The following is a 16,581-nucleotide window of genomic DNA, read 5'->3' on the forward strand; positions in this document are numbered from 1 at the left end:
TCCTAATCTGATGAGGGAGGAAGCCATCGGTTTTTGCACAGATCTGTTTCTTGAGGGCTGGATGCATCTCAGGCAGCTGCACTTGATGCATCTTTAATCTTTGAGGAGATGACCGCAGCAGTGCAGCAGTGGCCGGGGATTGATGGGCTCCCCCTTGATTTCACAAAAAGTTTTGGCTAATAATTGCTGTGGATGTGCACCAGGTTTTTAAAACTGCCCTGGAGTTGGGATCTTTACCTCAGAGCTGTACAAGAGGACTTCTGGCCCTTCTGCCTAAAAAGGGGGATCTGACACTGCTAAAAAAAATTGGAGGCCAGTATCATTGCTGTGTTCGGACTATAAAATCTTTGCGAAAACTCTTGCCAATAAGTTAAAGGACTGTTTGGACTCAGTGATACACTATACTCAGACTTACTGTACTCCAGGAAGGACAATTATAGATAACCTATTTCTGCTCAGGGACACAATTGCTAGACTGAGACAGAGGCCATTGACCAGGAGAAGGCCTTTGACCGATTTGTTTAAGACTATGACTTTGGCTTTCCCAGAAAGTTTATATCCTGGGTTGGCTAGAAAAGTGGAGGGAGGGTTGAGTCGTCCTGCTGAGGTCCAGAAGGGCTGCCCATTGTCAGGAATGTTGTATACCTTGGTCATTGAACCCCTACTCCATTAGTTGAGGGCAGGTTTTCATCTGTGGGCCTATGCGGATGACCTGACTGTTCGTCACGGATCCCAGGGACATGCAAACTCTACGGCAGCTACTGGGTCGTTATGAAGAGGCTTCCTCCGCTAAAGTGAACTGGCAGAAATATGAGGGGCTGCTGCTCGGTCGATGGGTGCAGTAGACAGTACCCACACTCCCGGCAGGGCTTCAGTGGAGCACAGAAGGGATGAAGCACCTTGGGGTGTATTTGGGGAGCGAACTCTTCCAAAAGAAGAATAATGTCTAATAGGGGGGGCTCTGGTGATCAATAACTTGGCTGCCTCCACCTTATGGCATTGCTTTACTGTGCTGCAGCTTCCCAGTGCACTGCTGATCGACATTCATGGCGGCTGTGTTGTATCTGACTATTACTGAAGACAAGGAATCGTCGATATTGCCAGTCAAGTGGAAACTCTCCAATTGCAAACGATCCAGTGGCTCCTGTACGGGCAAAGTCCGCTGTGGGGGAGGACCGTCTCGGTTCTGCTTCATGGCGAGGCTGGGCTACGATAAGCACTTGTTCCTGCTGGACCTGCATGGTGTGGACAAAACTGGGACCTCTGCTTTCTACCAGTCAGTGCTGAAAGTGTGGAGAGCAGTGCTGATGTTGTCCAGAGGCCAGCCATACAGATGGGGAGCAGAGGAGCCACTGTTCTATAACCCACTGGTCAGGAGCAGCCTGCTGGACGCAAATGTGCGGCAGGCGCTTGTGGCATCCAAAGCAACAAAGTTGGCCAACCTGAGGTCTGGAAGGGGTTGGAAAAGTGCAGCTCAGCCAGAAGACCAGTGATAGGTCACAGTGGGTACTGGAGAGACTTCTGGGAGAGGTAAAACAGAGGCTTCCATCGAGGTTCAGGTAGCTGCTGGGACTGGACTCTTCCGGACCCCATCCCCTGGCCTTTCCATCACTGACGGTCCAATCTGTGGGTGGTGGTCAAGACACTGCTGGATCTCTGCTGTCTTTCACCACGCCAGTTCTACCGGACTTCCCCAGTCTCCAAAATGGCCCTTTACATCGTTGTGGTCAAAGTCCGAAATAGAGCTGCTCTTGAGGGCCGTCCAGAGTCCAGGTGGTCAGGTGTATTGGCTCCGGTGTCATCTCCCAAAGGCAGCTGGAAGCCACTGTCCCACCCTCCTATTGAGAAGCGTGTTGGCTACGAACAGACATGTGGCCCACTTTGACCCCGGGACGAATAGCAACTGCATTGTTTTGCCCGGAGGAGGAAACATTGGAACCAACACAACAGTTGGAACATTTGTGGCTGTCATGCCCCAACTCGCTCCCCTCTTCACTCTACTGGGGCGTGGAGGCTTCTGGGAGTGCGGCTCAGAGTGGAGCACCTCTATAGTACTTTGGTGGGGGGACTGGAGGACCTTGGGGGGAGTGAATGACGTTGCAAACGTTGTGGTAAGTAAAGTACCTCTCTGTCTCTCTCTGTCTCTGTCTCTGTCTCTCTGTCTCTCTGTCACTCTGTCTCTCTCTCTCCCTCTCTGTCTCTCTCTGTCTCTGTCTCTCCCTCTCTGTCTCTCTCTGTCTCTCTGTCACTCTGTCTCTCTCTCTCTATCTCTCCCTCTCTGTCTCTCCCTCTCTGTCTCTCTCTGTCTCTCCCTCTCTCTCTCTCTGTCACTCTGTCTCTCTCTCTATCTCTCCCTCTCTGTCTCTCCATCTCTTTCTCTCCATCTCTGTCTCTCCCTCACTGTCTCTGTCTCTCCCTCTCTGTCTCTCCCTCTCTGTCTCTCCCTCTCTGTCTCTCCCTCTCTCTCTCCCTCTCTGTCTCTCCCTCTCTCTCTCTCCCTCGCTGTCTCTCCATCTCTGTCTCTCCCTCTCTGTCTCTCCCTCTCTGTCTCTCCCTCTCTGTCTCTCCATCTCTGTCTCTCCCTCTCTGTCTCTCCCTCTCTGTCTCTCCCTCTCTGTCTCTCCCTCTCTGTCTCTCCATCTCTGTCTCTCCCTCTCTGTCTCTCCCTCTCTGTCTCTCCATCTCTGTCTCTCCCTCTCTGTCTCTCCCTCTCTCTCCCTCTCTGTCTCTCCCTCTCTGTCTCTCCATCTCTGTCTCTGTCTCTCCCTCTCTGTCTCTCCCTCTCTGTCTCTCTTTCTCTCCATCTCTGTCTCTCCCTCACTGTCTCTGTCTCTCCCTCTCTGTCTCTGTCTCTCCCTCTCTGTCTCTCCCTCTCTGTCTCTCTTTCTCTCCATCTCTGTCTCTCCCTCACTGTCTCTGTCTCTCCCTCTCCATCTCTGTCTCTCCATCTCTGTCTCTCCCTCACTGTCTCTGTCTCTCCCTCTCTGTCTCTCCCTCTCTGTCTCTCCCTCTCTGTCTCTCCCTCTCTCTCTCCCTCTCTGTCTCTCCCTCTCTCTCTCTCCCTCGCTGTCTCTCCATCTCTGTCTCTCCCTCTCTGTCTCTCCCTCTCCCTCTCTGTCTCTCCCTCTCTGTCTCTCCATCTCTGTCTCTCCCTCTCTGTCTCTCCCTCTCTGTCTCTCCCTCTCTGTCTCTCCCTCTCTGTCTCTCCATCTCTGTCTCTCCCTCTCTGTCTCTCCCTCTCTGTCTCTCCATCTCTGTCTCTCCCTCTCTGTCTCTCCCTCTCTCTCCCTCTCTGTCTCTCCCTCTCTGTCTCTCCATCTCTGTCTCTGTCTCTCCCTCTCTGTCTCTCCCTCTCTGTCTCTCCCTCTCTGTCTCTCCATCTCTGTCTCTCCCTCTCTGTCTCTCTTTCTCTCCATCTCTGTCTCTCCCTCACTGTCTCTGTCTCTCCCTCTCTGTCTCTGTCTCTCCCTCTCTGTCTCTCCCTCTCTCTCTCTCCCTCTCTGTCTCTCCCTCTCTCTCTCTCCCTCGCTGTCTCTCCATCTCTGTCTCTCCCTCTCTGTCTCTCCCTCTCTGTCTCTCCCTCTCTGTCTCTCCCTCTCTGTCTCTCCCTTTCTCTCTCTCCCTCGCTGTCTCTCCATCTCTGTCTCTCCCTCTCTGTCTCTCCCTCTCTGTCTCTCCATCTCTGTCTCTCCCTCTCTGTCTCTCCCTCTCTGTCTCTCCCTCTCTGTCTCTCCCTCTCTGTCTCTGTCTCTCCCTCTCTGTCTCTCCCTCTCTGTCTCTCCATCTCTGTCTCTCCCTCTCTGTCTCTCCCTCTCTGTCTCTCCATCTCTGTCTCTCCCTCTCTGTCTCTCCATCTCTGTCTCTCCCTCTCTGTCTCTCCCTCTCTGTCTCTCCCTCTCTGTCTCTCCATCTCTGTCTCTCCCTCTCTGTCGCTCCCTCTCTGTCTCTCCCTCTCTGTCTCTCCCTCTCTGTCTCTCCATCTCTGTCTCTCCCTCTCTGTCTCTCTCTCTCTGTCTCTCCATCTCTGTCTCTCCATCTCTGTCTCTGTCTCTCTCTCTCCATCTCTGTCTCTCCCTCACTGTCTCTGTCTCTCCCTCTCTGTCTCTCCCTCTCTCTCTCTCCCTCTCTCTCTCTCCCTCGCTGTCTCTCCATCTCTGTCTCTCCCTCTCTGTCTCTCCCTCTCTGTCTCTCCCTCTCTGTCTCTCCATCTCTGTCTCTCCCTCTCTGTCTCTCCCTCTCTGTCTCTCCCTCTCTGTCTCTCCCTCTCTGTCTCTCCATCTCTGTCTCTCCGTCTCTGTCTCTCTCTCTCTGTCTCTCCATCTCTGTCTCTCCATCTCTGTCTCTCTCTCTCCATCTCTGTCTCTCCCTCACTGTCTCTGTCTCTCCCTCTCTGTCTCTCCCTCTCTGTCTCTCCCTCTCTCTCTCTCCCTCGCTGTCTCTCCATCTCTGTCTCTCCCTCTCTGTCTCTCCCTCTCTGTCTCTCCCTCTCTGTCTCTCCATCTCTGTCTCTCCCTCTCTGTCTCTCCCTCTCTGTCTCTCCCTCTCTGTCTCTCCCTCTCTCTCTCTCCCTCTCTGTCTCTCCATCTCTGTCTCTCCATCTCTGTCTCTGTCTCTCTCTCTCTGTCTCTCCCTCTCTGTCTCTGTCTCTCCCTCTCTGTCTCTCCCTCTCTGTCTCTCCCTCTCTGTCTCTCTCACTCTGTCTCTCTCTAAGTATTTGTTGTCACGTGATACAGCGGAAACGGCAGTCTGCTGAAAAGGGGCGAGCTTTCAGAGCACAGTCTATGGAGTTCACGCAGCGGAGACATTAGGGAAAGTGACTGTGAGGTGAGTGATGTGCTTTAACCGCTATTTCCTTTATTTGCACGAGCGCCACACTTTGACTTTTCATAATAACTAATGGCGGCTGCGTGCGTCGTGCACAACGCCCTGTATACCTCCGAAAGTGAGACTGTTATCTTTACGCAACCGTGGGAATTTGGCCACTTTGCGCCACGGTGTAAGACGTGCACGCTGACGCTGCACCGCGCGCTAGCACAGCAGAGCGTGTGAACTTTTATGTTAGAGCAGAGATGTCTCCGCCAGTTGTCAAGGAAGCTTTCGAGTTCAGCCCAGAGCAGTTTTGCACTTTAGCCTGAATTCCCAAACGCCATAAGATGATGCCAAGTCAGAGCCACAGGGGCGGACTGGGACTGGACAACAGCCCCGGACTCTGACCAGCCGGGCCAAATGAGTGTAAATGCGACACATCCACAAAGTCATATGTTAACCTTTCTCCAGTTCGGCTTTACCCAAATCTAAAAGCTTCTTGTCTGGAGAGGAACAGTGTAACGTGCCTCATTTTGCAGAGTTGCCCTTGCACATTAGACAGGCTTCTTCTGTGCCTGTTTTTAAATCTGTTCTTAAAACGCACTTGTTCACTTTGGCTTTTAACACGGCTTGAGTTTTTTGACATTTTACCAGATTTTATTCATTTGTATTCGATGCGCCTTTTGTATTGTATTTTATGTTATGTTTGACCTTTGTAGTTGTTTTAAAGTGCATTATAAATAAAGTTGCCATTGCCACTGCCATTGCCATTTGAAAGCTAAGACCTATAAAAGTGATGGTTACTTTTTGTCACGTTGTCGCCGCATTTGTGTCATGTTTTCGTTGTTTTTTGCTGCTTGGTCGTCACTTTTTTTGTTGCTTTTTTGTTGTTCTTTCTTTTTTTGTTAGTTATGTTAAGTGCAAGAATTATACAGTTGCTTAGGGTGAGTGAGTGAGTGAGTGAGTGAGTGAGTGAGTGAGTGAGTGAGTGCGTGAGTGAGTGAGTGAGTGAGTGAGTGAGTGAGTGCGTGAGTGAGTGAGTGAGTGAGTGAGTGAGTGAGTGAGTGAGTGAGTGCGTGAGTGAGTGCGTGAGTGAGTGAGTGAGTGAGTGAGTGAGTGCGTGAGTGAGTGAGTGAGTGAGTGCGTGAGTGAGTGCGTGAGTGAGTGCGTGAGTGAGTGAGTGAGTGAGTGAGTGAGTGAGTGCGTGCGTGCGTGAGTGAGTGAGTGCGTGAGTGCGTGAGTGAGTGAGTGAGTGGGTGAGTGGGTGAGTGAGTGAGTGAGTGAGTGAGTGAGTGAGTGAGTGAGTGCGTGAGTGCGTGAGTGAGTGAGTGAGTGAGTGAGTGAGTGCGTGAGTGAGTGAGTGAGTGAGTGGGTGGGTGCGTGAGTGAGTGAGTGAGTGGGTGAGTGGGTGAGTGAGTGAGTGAGTGAGTGAGTGAGTACGTGAGTGCGTGAGTGAGTGAGTGAGTGAGTGAGTGAGTGCGTGAGTGAGTGAGTGAGTGAGTGGGTGGGTGGGTGAGTGAGTGAGTGAGTGAGTGAGTGAGTGAGTGAGTGAGTGAGTGAGTGCGTGAGTGAGTGAGTGAGTGAGTGGGTGAGTGGGTGAGTGAGTGAGTGAGTGAGTGAGTGAGTGCGTGAGTGCGTGAGTGAGTGAGTGAGTGAGTGCGTGAGTGAGTGAGTGAGTGAGTGAGTGAGTGAGTGAGTGAGTGAGTGCGTGAGTGCGTGAGTGAGTGAGTGAGTGAGTGCGTGAGTGCGTGAGTGAGTGAGTGAGTGAGTGCGTGAGTGCGTGAGTGAGTGAGTGCGTGAGTGAGTGAGTGCGTGAGTGAGTGAGTGAGTGAGTGCGTGAGTGCGTGAGTGAGTGAGTGAGTGAGTGCGTGAGTGCGTGAGTGAGTGAGTGAGTGAGTGCGTGAGTGCGTGAGTGAGTGAGTGCGTGAGTGAGTGCGTGAGTGAGTGAGTGAGTGAGTGAGTGAGTGCGTGCGTGCGTGCGTGCGTGAGTGAGTGAGTGAGTGAGTGAGTGAGTGCGTGAGTGCGTGAGTGCGTGAGTGAGTGAGTGAGTGAGTGAGTGGGTGGGTGAGTGAGTGAGTGAGTGAGTGAGTGAGTGAGTGCGTGAGTGCGTGAGTGAGTGAGTGAGTGAGTGAGTGAGTGAGTGCGTGAGTGAGTGAGTGAGTGGGTGAGTGAGTGAGTGAGTGAGTGAGTGAGTGCGTGAGTGCGTGAGTGAGTGAGTGAGTGAGTGAGTGAGTGAGTGAGTGAGTGAGTGAGTGAGTGCGTGAGTGCGTGCGTGCGTGAGTGAGTGAGTGAGTGAGTGAGTGAGTGAGTGAGTGAGTGAGTGAGTGAGTGAGTTTGCAGCAGCCTCGCTTCTGCAGCTGTGACCGCAGTAGTTTACCACCATCAGGTGTGGAGTGGATGAGTAAAGCAATGTAAAGTGTCTTCAGTTTTCCAAAAAGCACTAACCAGATTAACTGTTTGATTTAGGTTCACAATCATTGGGTAAAATTAGTGATAAAAATTATGATTATTTCCTGTATGAAGCAATTCAATGCTTCCAAACAGAAATCAGAGTCAATTATTATAGTACATTATCATTTAGATAATCATTTAGACGAGATTAGACCGAGCTGGGTCTGCTATTGTACTTGCAACAAATAATTATAAAATATTTAGCAAAGTTTTGCTTATTATATCTTATTTGTTTTATTAATATTTTTGTTCAGATTGTGAGAAGTTAGACAGGTATATTCTGGCCCAAAGGGGCATAGACTAGCAGACTAGACTATCAATCAATCAATCAATCAATATTTATTTGTATAGCGCTCGAGCCATTAGGGGCAGATTAAGTAAGAATAAAAGCAAAGAATTCCACAGGTGTCCAGCAGAGGGCACTGACATAATAAGAAATCAGGATATAAACAACACATTGTAGTCCAGTGGGAAATGACAGTCTGCCCCTGGGCAGCTGTGGCTACAATAGTAGCTTACTACCACAGAGTGTGGAGTGAATGAATAATGACTACAATGTATCAGAGACTTGTGACACAGGCTTGTAAAGTGCAATAAGTGTGAGCCGTTTTTAGGAGGCTACAGTCCTGCCCGGCTCATTATTATTCATTTATTGAAAAAAAGTCCTCAATGTATTTTCCCAATCAAAAACATTTTTTATTTTGGAGCTTTTGTTTATGGACCCCGGCGATACACGCCCCATATATTATACTTATATCCCGATATAAGTTTGAGTTATTGTTGGTGCAGCCCTCTGACTCAATTCAGGCTTCTCATGTGGCCCCTTGTGAAAATGAATTGCCCACCCCCCTGGTCTAGCCCATAGTTTGGCCTAGTCCATAATATACCCTGGGTTTAATCGGGTTTAATTAATTTGGCCTGTTACACCGGCACATTTTCTTCTTTAGATTTGGGTAAAGCTCGGTTAAGGCGGGGGGTAAGAGGTTAAGGGGAGAATTGAGAGGCCCGACCGGTGGCCCTAGAGCCAGTGGTCCCTCTGAGCTCTTCCAGAATGGACACATGGCCAGTCCGCATTCACACTTCCGTGAACTTAGCCCCTCATCATGCTGAAATTAAATAAAAAATATGTCAGTCGTTTGTGCTGTTTTGTGCTGTAAAAATCTTCGTTTGTGCTGTTAGCGTTTTTGATCTAAGGTCTCCCTGCTCGATATAAAGCTCCAAAACGGGTAAAACTGGTGTCACCCGCTTCCTCTACATCTGTGCTGTTTTGTGCTGTAAAGATTTCCGTTTGTGCCCGTTCGGTTTTTTAACTAGTACAAACTTTAGAGCCTTGCGGCGTCCATTCCCGTCCTTATCTGAGGCGCGCGCACGTGTCAGGAGTGCACGACATGATTGTATTTAAATTTGAGCATGATGAGGGGCTAAGTTCACGGAAGTGCCATGCTTCAACAAAACAAGATAAGGAGCTGGGCAATGGCACAGCTGTGACTGGAGATGCAGAACGGGGACGCACTGAGCCGAGCACACTTTCCTCCTGATACTTTCTACTGTGATACAACTGCAAACGGCAACAGTATGGAAAGACATGCACACAGCCGCGACACCTTTATAGAGCAGATTAAAGGGACTATACAGAGTTTAAAAATGTTAAAAGTGTTTTCCTCCCCCTACATGTTCCAGCCACGTCCTAAGGTGTAGAATGAGCCCAGACCTGTTCACCACAACTGCTTCTCAAAGGTGTTATTTCGGGTCTGAATTGCCATCATGCACAAGCTTAATATAGAAGCTGCAGTTACACGTATGACCTGAGGTGGCAGTAGTGAGTATAAAATGGCTAACTTGCATCTTGCCCCTTTGAGCTCATTTTTGGGCCAATGTGTAGTTTCTGTTTGTGATACAAGTGCTATTTTCAGCTTTATTGAAACTGTGAAACCCAGAGAGAATTCACACCACAGGGTTTCTGCGAGACATTAACACGCATAACATGAGCAGCCCTGCCATGTAGAGCATAGATTCTAGAGTATTAAAAAAAAGTTAGTCTAGCCCATTCCAGTGCAGAATTGTGCATTTTTTAAAAATAACCAGAATGCTCACTCTCGCCACTAGGGGGCATTAAATTGAAAAAAAAAAGGAAAGAGTTCCACACGTGTCCAGCAGAGGGCACTGACATAATAAGAGCTCAGGATATGAACAACACATTACATAGCCACGTGGTAAATGGACAGTCTGCCTCAGGGCGGCTCTGGCTTCAATAACAGCTTACCACCACCGAGTGTGGAGATGAATAATGACTATGTATCACTTTGAGGAACTTGTGACACAGGCTTGTAAAGTGCAATACAAATGCAAGCCGTTGTTATTAATGAAGCTACAGTCAAGTTGGGGCTTTGACCAAATCACAGATTATTATTATTCATTTATTGGAATTTTTTCTCTATTAGATATATTATATTAAAGGGACTATACGGAGTTTAAAAATGTAGGGATACCCCCCCCCCCCCCTACATGTTCCTCCATGTCCTAATGTTAGAATGAGCCCAGACCTGTTCACCACAACTGCCTCTAAAATCCTGCACTGTCACTCAAAAAGGTGTTACTTTGGATCCAAAGTGCCATCATACACGAGCTTAATATAGAAGCTGCAGTTACACGTATGACCTGAGGTGGCAGTAGTGAGTATAAATGGCGAACTGGCATCTAGCCCCTTTAAATGTCATTAAAAAAAAATATTAAATTGGATTCTAACTGGCATTACATCGAACCTTCATGGAAAATCATGATAATACTTGACTATTTTTACTGCGTAAGTCCAGAAGACTTTCAGCTGCAGTTTTGGCTGAAATTTTTTTCCTTGAAAGTTGCCTGATGGGTCCAATTTGCTTTCAAATGTTGAAATCCCTTAAATGGCCACCCAGATCTTAACCTCAGGGAGAATCTTTGGCATGTGCTGGAGAAGGCTTTGCGCAGAGGTCACAACTCTCCCATCATCAATACAAGATCTTGGTCAAACATGCAACATTGGATGGATTTGCATGTTTTGACTTTGCAGAAGCTTATTGAAACAATGGCACAGCGAATGTGTGCTGTAATAATCAAAGCTTAAAGCTGACCACCAAAATATTAGCCTATCACCTTTTTTTTTTTAATATTTCAGAGGTGTTATTTCAATAATGAATTTGAATCTGAATTTTCTTGATCAGATGACTTACTGAGCGAGGGACCAAAAATGGAGGCCGATGTAGAAGTGTCACCTCCGGGGACGGGGTAAGCTCATTACATTTCTCTCTGGCCACTGTTAATTCTCCGCATGTGCTGCACAAATTTTGCTCAATCTCTTCAGGCAAAAAGCTGTTCCTCCCAGCACAGAGTCTGTCAGGTCCAAGACTCCACCTCCAGAGTTTTCTGAAGAACCAAGATCTGCTAACACCAGGTAAAGATTTAAAAAACTTGGCTAAAATAGGTTTTAACCTTTCTCCACCACCATGTGTGGAGAGTGTGTGTTCCCTGGAGAAGGAGACAGACCTATTTCAGATGACCCAAACGTAAATGAAACAGAAAACTAACAAACAGCCTCAAAAGGGAAAAACAGGGGTACTGCACACCACCAGATCTCATAATATAATCTGCTGTTTTTGAGATGCTCCTGGGCCGGTTTGGCTGCTGAGACCTGGTAACCTGGTAACCCTGACCCAGAAAGGAATCGTACCCTAGAAGGTTTCTAGCTGTGAAGCACGAGCACTAACCGAGACAGTAGACCTATTGCAGTTTCCCACTAAAACATTAGTTTGTGGCGCCCCGCCATAGTCTATTTTTATCCGCCACAGCCCCGATCTCTCCTGTCTTTCTCTGTCTCTCACCCAACACTATCATCTGCAGCAGAGGCGCCGGTTCAACAGGTTTAGCAGTGAACATTGTCTCACTGTTTAAGTAGCCTACTATTATTATTATTACAAAAAATGAAGGCAGTTTTGCGTAGTTTTGTTTTCACTTATAAATGAAAAGACCACATGGTCTTTTGACTAAACCAGGACTAAATCAGGATTACATTTGGACTGAACAGGGCTCATTGTCAGAGGACAAACACTGCACTGCATTGGCACATTGTGTACAAATTCTGTTATTTAAAAACTCAAAATGTAATTTTAGAGTAAAAACAAAACTATAATGAATTGTTGTATTGTTGTCAAAGCACACACATGATTATTACTGTAAATTATGTTCCAGACCTTTGCTTGATATTTTTTCTATTGTATTTTTTGGGATTGCAGTGAAATGAAAATCAGGACCGCTGTTCAAAACGTTAGTTCTCTCCCCTCGCTCTCTCTCGCTCTTTCTTGAACACGAGGTCAGAGCTGTTGGTCTGTGTTTTCTCGCTGCAGCCTCGGGCTGAGGTTCAGAGTCTGAATCTGAGCGCTGCAGGGGCGGAGCTGAGAGAAGAATCAAGGGCCTAAAAACATCTGTACCCTATGTAAATTAACCAGAAATGATTCTTTTCACAGCAGCATAATAGCCAAAAAATGTTATTATTTATTGCTTAATATGCACCAGAATGCTAGACTGGCTAACGCCAGACTAAAATCACAAGTGATATTTAGTCTGGGGACCACCAATTCATTTTCTCGTAGGAGAGGTGTGGTTTACGGGGTGCTACGAATGTCTATCCTGCGTCTGCACGTAGCCACAGCCAATCGTATCATCGTATCTGATGATGTATGACGTACCCGCTGTAAACTTTCGAGCTAAACTATTTAGAACACGGCATAAAACTTGATCGAAAAATAGTGTTGCGTCTGCTGCTGTCATGTTTGATCCGTAAATAAACTTTTTTTTTTATATCCGTAAACAAACTACAAGCTTCCGTATATAGAATAGCTCGTCATCATCTTGCCGTCCCTCCTCGTTCTGTGATTGGTTCCCAAATCCATGCGAAAATTCCGGCCATGGTCCCCAGGCTGTTGTGCAGTTCCAAATGATTCGAGCGCACACAGCAGTCTGGCGTTAGCCAGGTTACCAGAATGCAGGAAAACGCATCTAAATTTAAAAAAAAAATGGTGGCGCTCTCTCCCACCACAGTCTCCTTCCAATCTGTGGGAAACACTGTGTTGAATATTACAGTAGTTACACCATTACTACAGATCCATGCTGTTCTATAAACAAGTAAGACCTTTTTAATTTAGCTTTATATTTTCAATAGCTCACATGCTTTATAAAAATGTAGCCTCTTCCATTATGCTACTTGAAAGTAATTTAATACCTTTTAATAAAAGATGTTTATAGGCCTTAGTTTTTTGTTTGTTTTTCTGTCTGCCATCATGGTCTGTTTTCTATTCTAAAGTTAACTATTTGAGTGGTGTCCTTAATAAGTGTAGACAACAGTCCCATGCCCCCCTCGACTCGGCTAGTTGAATATGGAGGACCGTGGCTGCCAAAACTATAAATATATACATAAATAAATAAATAAATAAATAAATTTAAAAAAGATAAAATTTGCAAAGAAATGCGTGCAATTATGAGAATAAGTGCATTTATTTCTGTATTTATTTATTTATATATTTATTTATTTCTGTATTTTTTTATTTATATATTTATTTATTTATTTATATATTTATTTATTTCTGTATTTTTTTATTTATATATTTATTTATTTATTTTTATATTTATTTATACATTTATTTCTGGATTTCTCTATTTATTTCTCTATTTCTGTATTTATTTCTGTATTTATTTATTTATTTCTCTATTTATTCATTTCTGTATTTATTTATTTATTTCTCTATTTATTTATTTATTTCTCTATTTATTTATTTATTTATGCATTTATTTATTTATTTCTCTATTTATTTATTTATTTATTTATGCATTTATTTATTTATTTCTGTATTTATTTCTGTATTTATTTCTGTATTTCTGTATTTATTTCTGTATTTATTTCTGTATTTCTCTTAATGAGATGCAAATCATGGGGTGGGTCGGGATGCCTCTGCTGTAAGCTCATTGGTCAATCTTTTTCCTTGCTCCAGAGCTTGTCCAGCATAGACGGCCATGTTGAGATCACTGTGTTCTCGCTATAGCCATGTCAGAACGAAAAGAAAAAAAAAAGCATTCTTCCATATGCAGCAATTGCATTGTGTGTGTGTTTTTTAAACAAATAAGTAAATTATCCTTTGCTCTGGGTCGCTGAACAGCCTCCATTTTGGAGTGGTGAACGGTTGCATGTTGGACCTCAAGCATATCTAGTTGGGGACTGCTGTGCTATGTTACTACCCCTTACAACAACTAGTAGCTAGCCAAACAAGTCGGAGACTCGAGATAGAAATGGATTCGCTTTGGAGTGAAATTTCTAATGAGCTGAGAAGACTGGCGGACAGGCATACGAGAAACTGTAGCGTTGACTATATTATTTTCCGTTTGGATCAGTTACGTAAAGTCCCGTCGCCAGACGTCAGTCTTCAGGGGGGCATATGAAATCCACGCAGGGGCACATTTAGTATTACTATAAAGTACATATTTTTCGGTATTCGCGTAGCCCTGGCGCACACTGATCATTACATAATCAACAGCAAATATGACCAGACCAACTACAGCTGTAACATCAGTCCTCGTGGCGGAAACGTCAGTAGGCCTACATGCGTTTCTCCGAGCTGAGCCTCCTCATCAACACATCCTTCTACTCAAACTTGAACTTATGAGTGAGGTCCTTTTCAAAAGCAGCTGAATGAGCTGGGCCTTGCGTCTGTGCAGAATACTGCGCCGATGCAACGAAAACACGTTTCTGTGCGTGGAAAACGACCGGACTCTGGGGCTGTAGAACGAGCGCCTGCACCCCCACACTCCCCCCCACACTCCCCCCACACACACCCCCACACTCGCGCCACCGTTTGTACCATGAATATGGCTCGGTCAGTGCTGTGGCCGCGTCCACTTTTCAGTCTCTCTCAGCCTTCACTGAAAGCTCCAGTGTCTGAGTGTAAAACGCACACTTCGAACGCGGGGACTTTTCGGCGGACTTCAGCGCTTTGTAGTAAAACACACACGAGCACCTGTCACTGCCTTTGCCTCTCACGAGCATCGTGGACTCTCAGGGCGGAGGATGATCGTTGATGCCCCTCTATCATATCACCAATATTTTATTTTGTGCCCAGACAACACGGGAGCCGTGCGCAATTGCGCAATTGCTTGGAAGGAACCGTGCCAGAGAAAGAGGGAGAGGGATGAAATGCCGCCTCCGTGCTAGGGGAGGAAATAGTTAGGCTACTTGTTGTGGAGTTTGGGCTGGTGTCTAATCGGGCAGAAAGCGCGAAAGTAACACTGTGCAAATGAGTGATCTTTGCCCAATTTGTAGTGGTTTGTAGTGGGCACACGCATCTTGACAGCATGGCGCTTCTCAGCGCACGCCTGTAATGTACATGTACGCACTTTGCGCGAGAGAGCTCGTCGCGTGCGGTGTATTAAACCGATTGAAAGCGCAAAGTAACACTTCGCACATGAGTGATACGTATCTTGGCCCGGTTTGTCGTGGTTATCCGGCAATCCTGCATGTTTTCTAGTGGTTATACCCGTCGCTATGGGCTGGCCATACGGGGCCATGCCCGCCCCCCCTGACACAGATGTGGTGTAGTAGACTACGTGATACGCAGACATACGCCGTATAACCACGAGAAGGCCTGCAGAACTGCTGTATAACCACTACAAATTGGGCAAAGATCACTCATTTGCACAGTGTTACTTTCGCGCTTTCTGCCCGATTAGACCAGCCCAAACTCCACAACAAGTAACCTAACTATTTCCTCCTCACGGAGAGAGAGGACCGGCGGCATTTAATCCCTCTCTCTCTTTCTCTGGCACGGTTCCCTCCACGGGAGCCATGCGCAATTGCGCACGGCTCCCGTGTTGTCTGGGCACAAAATAAAATATAGCTGATATGATAGAGGGGTATCAACGATAATCCTCCGCCCTGAGAGTCCACGATGCTCGTGAGAGACTTTTGGCAAAGGCAGTGACAGGTGCTCCAGTGTATTTTACTACAAAGCGCTGAAGTCCGCCTCACTCATAAGTTCAAGTCTGAGTAGAAGGATGTGTTGATGAGGAGGCTCAGCTCGGAGAAACGCATGTAGGCCTACTGACGTTTCCGCCACGAGGACTGATGTTACAGCTGTAGTTGGTCTGGTCATATTTGCTGTTGATTATGTTTAATGTAATGATCAGTGTGCGCCAGGGCTACGCGAATACCGAAAAATATGTTCTTTATAGTAATACTAATGCCGCCTTAAGACTGACGTCTGGCGACGGGACTTTACGTAACTGATCCAAACGGAAAATAATATAGTCAACACTACAGATTCTCCTGTCCACCAGTCTTCTCAGCTCATTAGAACATAGCACAGCAGTCCCCAACTAGATATGCTTGAGGTCCAACATGCAACCGTTCACCACTCCAAAATGGAGGCTGTTCAGCGACCCAGAGCAAAGGATAATTTACTTATTTGTTTAAAAAACACACACACAATGCAATTGCTGCATATGGAAGAATGCTTTTTTTTTCCTTTTCGTTCTGACATGGCTATAGCGAGAACACAGTGATCTCAACATGGCCGTCTATGCTGGACAAGCTCTGGAGCAAGGAAAAAGATTGACCAATGAGCTTACAGCAGAGGCATCCCGACCCACCCCATGATTTGCATCTCATTAAGAGAAATACAGAAATAAATACAGAAATAAATACAGAAATACAGAAATAAATACAGAAATAAATAAATAAATAGAGAAATAAATAAATAAATGCATAAATAAATAAATAAATACAGAAATAAATAAATAAATACAGAAATAAATAAATAAATGCATAAATAAATAAATAGAGAAATAAATAAATACATGCAAAAATAAATAAATAAATAGAGAAATAAATAAATAAATAGAGAAATAAATAAATACATGCAAAAATAAATAAATAAATAGAGAAATAAATAAATATATAAATAAATAAATAAATACAAAAATAAATACAGAAATAGAGAAATAAATAGAGAAATACAGAAATAAATGTATAAATAAATACAAAAATAAATAAATATGTAAATAAATAAATAAATACAGAAATAAATAAATATATAAATAAATAAATACAGAAATAAATGCACTTATTCTCATAATTGCACGCATTTCTTTGCAAATTTTATCTTTTTAAAATTTGTTTATTTATTTATTTATTTATGTATATATTTATAGTTTTGGCAGCCACGGTCCTCCATACTCCGTGTGCCTGGCAGAGCGCACGGACAAAGACCAGACAAGGATATATTAACTTGGCTAAAGTGAGGTAAG

The 16,581-nt window shown here is 45.5% G+C and overlaps 1 protein-coding gene across 4 annotated transcripts in view; it reads left to right on the forward strand.

Moving 5' to 3' along the window:
• The first annotated feature begins 4,784 nt into the window (after positions 1 to 4,784).
• The window catches only part of LOC306961927 (NACHT, LRR and PYD domains-containing protein 12-like), a 32,946-nt gene continuing 21,149 nt past the window's right edge, over positions 4,785 to 16,581 (forward strand). For all 4 annotated transcript variants that reach the window (XM_079554891.1, XM_079554892.1, XM_079554893.1 and 1 more), the window contains exons 1-3: positions 4,785 to 4,824; positions 10,458 to 10,521; positions 10,598 to 10,687. In XM_079554891.1, the coding sequence (XP_079411017.1) occupies positions 10,484 to 10,521; positions 10,598 to 10,687 (128 nt within the window). In that variant the 5' untranslated portion in view covers positions 4,785 to 4,824; positions 10,458 to 10,483. The remainder of the gene's footprint in view (positions 4,825 to 10,457; positions 10,522 to 10,597; positions 10,688 to 16,581) is intronic.

Source organism: Gobius niger (genome assembly GCF_951799975.1).
Source record: "Gobius niger genome assembly, chromosome: 4".
Classification (NCBI taxonomy): domain Eukaryota; kingdom Metazoa; phylum Chordata; class Actinopteri; order Gobiiformes; family Gobiidae; genus Gobius; species Gobius niger.